The sequence below is a fragment of the Rutidosis leptorrhynchoides genome, chromosome 3 (genome assembly GCF_046630445.1).
Source record: "Rutidosis leptorrhynchoides isolate AG116_Rl617_1_P2 chromosome 3, CSIRO_AGI_Rlap_v1, whole genome shotgun sequence".
In the NCBI taxonomy this organism is placed as follows: Eukaryota; Viridiplantae; Streptophyta; class Magnoliopsida; order Asterales; family Asteraceae; genus Rutidosis; species Rutidosis leptorrhynchoides.
Window position 1 is genome coordinate 539,173,786 of NC_092335.1, and position 8,932 is coordinate 539,182,717.

At 32.2% G+C, this 8,932-nt stretch overlaps 1 protein-coding gene across 2 annotated transcripts; it reads right to left on the minus strand.

Moving 5' to 3' along the window:
* Positions 1-650: 650 nt before the first annotated feature.
* LOC139898457 (cullin-1) lies at positions 651-7,661 on the minus strand. 2 transcript variants are annotated; one of them, XM_071881185.1, is made up of 20 exons: positions 7,582-7,661; positions 6,567-6,735; positions 6,375-6,474; positions 5,418-5,603; positions 5,264-5,311; positions 4,972-5,175; positions 4,796-4,873; positions 4,601-4,690; positions 4,418-4,498; positions 4,237-4,299; positions 4,013-4,048; positions 3,855-3,941; positions 3,620-3,769; positions 3,474-3,529; positions 3,281-3,401; positions 2,142-2,303; positions 1,909-2,052; positions 1,621-1,839; positions 1,331-1,498; positions 651-1,110 (listed from the first exon to the last, which is right to left on the minus strand). In XM_071881185.1, exons 2-20 carry the CDS (start codon positions 6,698-6,700, stop codon positions 1,009-1,011), a joined length of 2,229 nt encoding a protein of 742 aa, XP_071737286.1. In that variant the 5' UTR covers positions 6,701-6,735; positions 7,582-7,661; the 3' UTR covers positions 651-1,008. The 2 variants fall into 2 exon arrangements, with proteins under 2 accessions (XP_071737286.1, XP_071737288.1); XM_071881187.1 differs by having other exon boundaries at positions 7,587-7,653.
* Positions 7,662-8,932: the final 1,271 nt, after the last annotated feature.

Sequence of the window (8,932 nt, forward strand, 5' to 3'; positions counted from 1 at the left end):
AATCAAAAAGCTAATTTATCTTCATCACTTTTACGTTAAACGTAACATCATTCCGAAACCTTCAAATGATCAAATCATCCAAAAAGCAGCACCAAAATAGCAGCATACTGTCTTTCTGCTCAATAAAACCATGCCGAGAAGACCACCAAATTCTCATTCTTTCCATGTTGAGAATATAGGAAAATCTAAATTTGCCCAAACACGAATCATACGTCAAATCTCTCGCGTTATGTCAAATGAAAACATCAAATGATAGTGGGTGGTGCAAACCTCAATGGAAACACATATTTCGGTGACCGTAAAAAATGGTCAAAAACGACTGTAAAAAAGGTCAAAAACGACCGTAAAAAATGGTCAAAAACAGTCACGCGATAACGTGGTCAGACCACATACATCTAACTAAAAATAAAAATAGTGATCATCATCCTCAAGTACATGATAAACCTCAACCGTTGTCGTTTTCAAACACACCACAAAAGGAAGTGGCTATAACAGTACTGGGTATGCAAGATAGTGAATGCTAAGGGATATAAATTTGGCAGAAGTCTAGCATATATTTCCTCTTCAGGGAGAAAAAAGAAAGAAAATAGCTTTTTTAAAGTTTTAAAAGAAATGAGTGGACATATAGACACAGACTGCATTTGACCATGGAATTCAAGTTTTAAGCTGAACCTCGTTATGTCAAATTGAAAATCACACTCTGCAAACATGCATATATGAAACCTTAAGAATTATTAAGTTTAAGATAATAATAAAGTGAAAAAAATTTACTGTTACAATCAATAACTTCAACAAAAACGAATATCGAACATGCTTGAATGTACTACCATTACTTGACTATAGTTTTGAAGGCCCATACGCAATCGCACCACACTTTGCACACCCTTGAAAATGGCCTGCCTTCTTTCAGTCAAACTTCAAGCTCCAGTTTAACACGACCGACCACTCCAAATTTCATTCTATTTTGGCTTCAATTGTTGTTCCTCAACCATTAAAGAAGAAGAATCATCATGCCAAGTACCGGAACAAGTTTGGGTTCTCTTTGTCCCTTTCAAGATAATCACGAGTTATCAGATCCTCGATTCTCTTCTTTATTGCTTTTACATCAGGCTGGGAAAAAAAAAAAAAAAAAAAAAAAAAAACAAGTTCAGCACTCAGGCAGTCAGAAATGAAGCTAATAGAAATTAAAAATTAGTTTCACATTAACTAATAATTCATTCATAATAGATGACAACTTTGACCCCTAATTCAGATAATGTTTTACATTTATGGGTCATAACAGGTTTAAATTAGCTATTATCAGAAGGGAAAAAAAAAAGGAAATACTTGCCTTGAACATGCGTCCCAATTGTTCAACACACTCCATAACCAATTGCTGATAGCCCAACACTTTTCGGCTCTTCATAATTCGAACAATTGAAGCATCGATTGCATATCGCCTGTCTTTGTCAACATCCTCAATCACCTTTTTCTTCTCATCCACAGGAGGTAGAGGAATCTTTAAATCACATCAGACCACAAATAAATAAATTAAATAAGTAAATGATAATTTAATTTAATGATCTTAATTAAATTATGAATATGAAGAGATAATAGCTTTCTTATATACAGAGTGAAAACCTTGATCCTCCTCATTTTATCAGTGAACTTAGAGTTGAATTCGAATGAATCGGTTGGAGATATTGTTTTGGTATTTGGCTCCTTGAGAAGAATTTTATATTTCGCGCACGACAAAGAATGGAGTAGCCTGACGACATCATCATCTGATAAGTTCAACTGAGTCATAATTTCTTGATAACTTAGTCGGTCTGAAGTGTTGAACAGTAGTAGAGCAGAAGCCTGCATCAATCAAATCATGGTCAAAACCATATAGATATAAACATCGGATTTATAGGAGGAGACACAAACCTGGTAGGTTGTAACGATGAGCTCCATAGTTTTTGGTTCAAATTTCCCATTTATATTGCAAGTACCCAATGAATATATCCATGTAAGTTTCCTGTGCTTTGTTTTCGTTTGATAAAATTCTCTAAACACTTCAACGCACTTGACCTTTAAAAAGCACGTTAAATAACAATATAAAAAAATATTACATAATACAAAAACTAAGATATTATAAAAGAAACGGATAGTTGTTATACCATCTCAGCCGGGAGATTAAGGTCAAAAGATTTGTAACTTGGCCAGAATCCAGTAGTCAACACAGTAACAGTCAAGTCAATTCCAGGACTAACGTTTGGATTATTATTCAAGTACTCCTCAAAATGAGACTGGTTTTCTTTTGCTAATGTTAAATCTGTAACCTGAAACACACACAAAAACTAAACTGTAATCTAATGTTGCAAAAGTCGCTACTCGGGTAGTACTCCGTCGGGACTTTTGATGCAACTTGGGGAGTAATTAGGGAGCAATCGGATTTGACTTCTTATACATTTGTGTAATAAATTTACACAAAACTATATGTAAATATACAAGAAATCCATAAACATAAACGTTAACATAATTGTCAAGAAAAAATGAAATATAAACATAAGCTTCATTTGTTTAAGAACTCTACAATTCTAATTTACATTTACATTTACATTCATATTAAAAGGTTAACTGATATAAACTTTGACCGATTTTGACAAACTAAATCCAAATTTGACCTATTAAATCCGATTTTGTCGCAGTTGTTTTCCTCCAGTTTAGAATAGAAAATTCAAAGTTTTCCTTATTTTTTTTACACACCATTGAAATCTCCTTAGGAAAAAGCCTGATATGAATCGCATGATGAGCTCAGAATGAAAATCTTGAATTTTCAATCGTATATCTCTTAACAATGACCCACTAACTAATGTTGACCACAACTAATGTAGTATTAAATTAAGAGAAGAGAAATCGGGGAGTTTTACCATGCTGTTGTAACCCCATAATGCAGTGTTGTAACCACACAGTTTTACCACACTGTTTACCACACTGTTGTAACCCCATAAGTCTTGGAGGTGGCAATAATGACACATTTACTCATGGATAGGTCAACCCAATTTATGGTTTATCCTTAACAATTCAAAAAAAAAAGAAAGAAAAAAAAAAGAAGATTATATATGAAATGATATAACTTCTATTAATCATATTTTAATTTAATACTAAATACTAATTATTCATTCATCAAGGGAATATGATGTTGGACAAATAGTGAACCATGCCATGGGGTGGACCCAAGGTAACATTCTGACCCATTTAAACACAATTTACCATCTCTACACAATTTAATATTTGATAAAGCTTTCATACTTACCATCCCTTCCATCTTGGATGTGAATTGGCCACCACATTGCTGCTTCAACTTAGTTAAAATACTTCTCTCATGTTCATCATTCGCACTCTTGTCAAACAAAAGCCGCCGAGCAAGTTTTTTCCTAACAATATAATCAAATGTCAGATATGAATGCAGATCAGCTTGATGGTCATTAAAACCGATATGAAATCACCTGTAAAACTCAGCAAATAGATCTTTATCGCTGATGTAGGCAAGCAGTTTTACAACCTACAAATTTATTTATTAGCCGAGAATGTTAATGTCTGTTTCATAGGTACAAAAAAAAAAAAGAATATATACAACAGTCAGTCAGCAAACCTTCTCAAGTGTGTCTTCAATAGCTTCATCACTCAATTTCTCACTACCACCCTTCTTAAGAATGTTATCACAAAATGTGGCAAGTAACTCTGCACTCGAACTTCCAGCAACACCCTTGTTGCAGAATATTTCAAATGCCTCTTTAAGTGCCTAAAACACGATTAAAAAAAAGAATAAGGAAAAAAAAACTGATGTCTTGTTATAAATGTTTTACAAATAAAGATACAATACAAACCTTGTGGAAGAGAGTATGGTTTGCAAAACAGTCATTTACATATGCCAGGTACTTGTCATGGAGCTCAATCACTTTCCTAACGAAAACCTAGAGGGAAAAACAGTCATTTACATATGCCACGTATTAAATATATTCATTTTGAACAGTCTCATTATTACCTGTTCCTGCAAGCCAACCACATCTCTCTTTTCAGCCTGTCAAGAAAGTAACCACTAAACAACTTAACAAACAGTAGTAAAAATAAGGAAGAAACAAATCGAAGATCTTTAACAAACACAACAACAAATTAAGACTTAATCTGGAATGAAACACACACATCATCATTATACAGCAGTGTATCTACTTCTTAACACGAACGTAAACTACTTGTGTATGAACGAACCTTCTTGTTACTTGCTGCATCTTCTGCCTGTTTAACCAATGTTGTGCCTTCGGCAGTCACATGCTGTAAAATACATGAAACCATAAGAAGAAGTTTGAAAAGGAAAACAACAACCCAAATCTCAATTAACTTCTATAAAAACTGGATCTTTTATATACATAATTACATATATATAACAAACCTGCTTAAACATACTAGATACAGGATCTAGTCCTCGGGGTATCTTAGAAAAGAGTCTGTACATCCTCGACAAATCATCAACCTAAAGTAACAACAAATAACTGGTCATAAACATATATAACCATATAACAATTCTACTCTATACATACATTTCTTAAGCAAGCGATCAATAGTACGTGCATACCTTGTCATCCCTTAGCAATGCATGACAACCCGAGTGTTCTTTCTCAAGCAATTGAGTAGCATAAACAGATAACAGCTCATGTTGAACTTTCTACAATCAACCAATTGATAATACGCATTAATACCATAATCCACCATAGTATAGTATGTTATATATAAGGGCAGACTTAGATAACCCACAACAACAACAACACACCTCAAGAAGCTTTGGTTCACTGCTGACATGAAGATAATTAAGTACTCTGTCCTTTTCCCTTCTCAAGCACTCTTCTGCCTAAATTCAATGAAAAAGAAAAGAATGCATTTACATTTCACAAAATATGATCTTCACAAAGTTAGCTTTCATGATATAAATGAGTATCATAAGTTTACTTTCAGCATGTAATCTGGACAAGAATCTTCCAAGATCCAGTTGGAGGCCTTGCGTGAATAGTATGATGCCGTATCTTTGAGCATGGATGCTTCAAAATCATTCTCATAGTACTCCATTTGCCCCATTCCTATCTCAACAAATATATCTAACACGTTCTTTAGCAACGCTCGGTCAATCTGCTCTCCTTCACGTTCTTGATCAATCTGTTAGCATTCGTACAATTATATTTCAAAAAATAAAAAATTAAAAAAAAATTAAAAACAAGTGGAGTAACAATTGGGAAAAACATACCAAAGAAATCACAGCATCTCTCACTTTCCCATTAACTTCTTGGTATACCTGAATAAGCATATCCAATAGTGAAATAAGAAGCAAATAAAAGAGATATAAAGCTTGAAGAATTAAAAATTATTTCTATATTATACTGACTAATTTCATGAAATACCAGATCACGGAAACATGCAAGTCCGACTTCATTTAGTGGCGGAAGAGATCTTCGGGCGATGAAGTAGCGATCAAGATAATGAAAAAATCGAGAAAGCCAACGAACCATGACTTTATGATTTGACCATCTTCTCACAAGCTCCCTAAGCATGAACTCATCATGTTTTTCTCTTAAAGAAGGTAACACCTGCAAAAGAGAAAGTAGAATTTGAACATACAAACAATCAAGAATTTAAATAAATGTAAGCAAGAACAAGCATTATGTTAAATAAGCAAACATATATTTGAAGTCAATGAAATTTGAATACACCTAAATACGCGCATAGAGACTTGACATCCCAAACAAGCGAGAGTTATTTATAAAACCACTCACTTGCTATATAGACGCTCTTATTATTTAGCTTGGAGAAACCATTATGTAGTTGGTGTGCAACAACAAATAGGAACTATATATGCTTACCAGAGTTAAAGGTGTACATGTGTGATTGTTTTAACCATATCATTTCTCATCCTTCTATTCACTTTGTAATTTGTATGTACTCTTTCGTATTTTTATACAGTGGCATGAAATAGAAAAGAACCAAAAAAAAAAAAAAAAAGAAAAAAGAAAAAAAAAAAAAAAAAGAAAAAAAGAAATCCACATGATCATGTTATTACTCTGTAAGCTAGATCTATGAGTGTGCCCTCTCTATATATAAACTTTGTCCTTATTAATTATTGTACTAGTCATTAAACTTTCTAATGAGCAAAATACTTATGAACCATAACCATAAAATTAAAATATTCTATTCATATGATAACCTGTTTGTAAACAGAAAAACACACAACACTGAATAAAATATATGTCATTGATTTGCATAGTTAGAGCTTACTAACAAGTTACAATATCAAATCATCTGGTGGTGCACATTAACATACCAGTTAGCAATGTATTTGAAAAAACAGGGTATAGCTTTACCGTTGAAGTAATGTACTCTTCAAAAGATTCACGATATTTGTCATACAGTTGTTGCGAGTAATCATGTGGGGGTTTCTGTGTGCACATGTTGTAGATAGTTCTGGAACAAAGTTTAAAGAATTATACAAGATATAACAGCATGGGTAAATAGTAAAACAAAATAGAAATATAGAGAGAGAAAAATAATAATACGTGTAGAGCATCATGTAGTCCTCTGAGCTGAATTGTGGCTCGGGAAGACCTTCTAGAATATTCTTTAGCTTTGTTATGCCTTTCTGCATGAAGTCCCATCCCTGCTCTAAGTCTATGGTTTTTCTCTCGTTCATTTTTTGATTACAAAGTTACACGCCAGCTTATAGCTCTGGAACATAAATCAAGAATTTTATTGTTGTTAGTGAGAACAGAGAAACAGAGCCTTATTTATTCACTGTAAAAAAGGAGAAACCAGATTTTTGTATACTAAACACAAAAAGGATGTTGTCGCAAACAAAAAACATGTGTAAATATTGGACCCAAAATCCAATTCTTGAGCACACAATATATTTAGATCTTTAAATCATAAATCCATTCATCCAAGAAAACTGGAACAATCCATACACATGTAACATCCCAAAATAAATGAGTATTAGCTGATATTTTTCGTACGAGAACATCACAATACAAGTAACATCCCAAAATAAATAGATATATTTAAATTCCGAAAAAATGGCAAAAACAAATATATCATTTTAATCATATAGCATAGCAAAGCAAAAGCATTAAAATTAAAGGGTTGTAATGTTCAGATTTCAGCTATTCAGCAAGAAAACAAAGATAAAAACTATAAATAAAATTGAATTACCATATCAAAACAAATTGCAATAGACATCGAAAATTAAACATAAAGTACACAATAAACAACTACAGCTCACAATCCCCAAACTACGCAACTTTAAAACAAAACCTAATTAACATACATACATACAGAGTAGGGTTATGCATCGAAACCCTAGAAATCAAACATAAAAACACCTTAAAAACTAGGGTTTCGAAATTAACACGATCTGGACAGTGTCATCACATAATATATTGAATCGTGCTGTTCCCGGACCCAAATCACAAATCGAACATATAGATATACATGTCTACACAGATTGATTAATATATGCATATACATACTTTAAAGATATGGGTAAATATAATAAACTAGGACAGAAGAAGTAAGTACCGAACCAGATGATTCTTTGGAATCGAGAAGCAGAGTAGTGAGAGAGAGAAGGGGAGAGATTTATTTATACATTTATTTATTATTTATTTATATGGGTTTTTTCTCTCTCAAAATTTTGCTTTAAATCTTAAGATCTCGTTCATTTTCAATCAAAAATATGTATATTTATGAAGAAAAAAAATTGCGACGTTTTTATATTATTTTACCATCACTTTTAATACGTGTTTCAATTGAATGAGTAGTTTATATGAACTTATAATTAGAATTATGATTATGATTTTAACTAGTTGTCGAACCCTCGTTTCGCGTTGGGGGTTGGTTTTCAATGTATTTTATTGCGTTTAGTTTGTAAAATTATTTCGTGACTAACGATGGTGTCGTTGAAGCGCAACTCAAATCGAACTAAAAGGTATAACTCATCAAAGATTTAAATGTTATTTTAAATTAACAATATACGTGCATCTCTGCGTTTTGCTATATAATTGTTGACTTTTAAAATTTTTACGCAATTAAGTCGTTATTTTGTGGAGAAAAATATAAAGGAAACCAAAAAAGAAAAAATAATAAAAAAAATTGTTATAACGGGTAGAGAAAAATATAAAGGGAAAAAAATGCTACAGTACCATTGCTACAGTGATTCCGTTGCTACAGTACTAACGGACTAAAGTGATTCCGTTGCTACAGTAAAAATAGGTAAAAAGACGAAACTACCCCTGATACTATTAATCAGTTTTGTCTAATAGTTAATATGGTAATATGGTAATGGTAATGACATTCATGTAAAGAAGTTATAAAACTATTAAAATAAATAAAATAAATAAGCTCCTAAACGGGTTAATTAATGAATTTTTCTATTTATACCTTAAGGTTGTTACAGAGTTTAAAAAAAAAAAAGAAATGAAATGAGAGGAACATGAGAAATGAAATGCGAGGAACAAAATGAAGGGGATGCGACTTGAATCCTTTTAGTTTAAAAGATAAGAGAAAAATATATTAAAATCACACATTCATTCTCTTCTCTTTCTTTCGTGTCAAAACTAGAGAATACCATTTGTTTTTAAAAAAAATCATTTCCATTCAATTCTTTCCAAAACAAAACTCTGAAACACACCTTAAGGATTATATTTAAAAACTAGTCGAATGATCCGTGATTTTACGGGTTAGTTGAAGAACAACAATCTAAACTCATCAACATCACTACAATAGGTACATATCCATCATGAATGTTGTATTGATGTAACATACATTCTAAGAAAAGATGTCACCACAATGATAAGATATATACCACAAAGAGTTGAATTATTATCATAAAAATTGTATGTATGTACTGCAAATGGATATTCTCTTAACG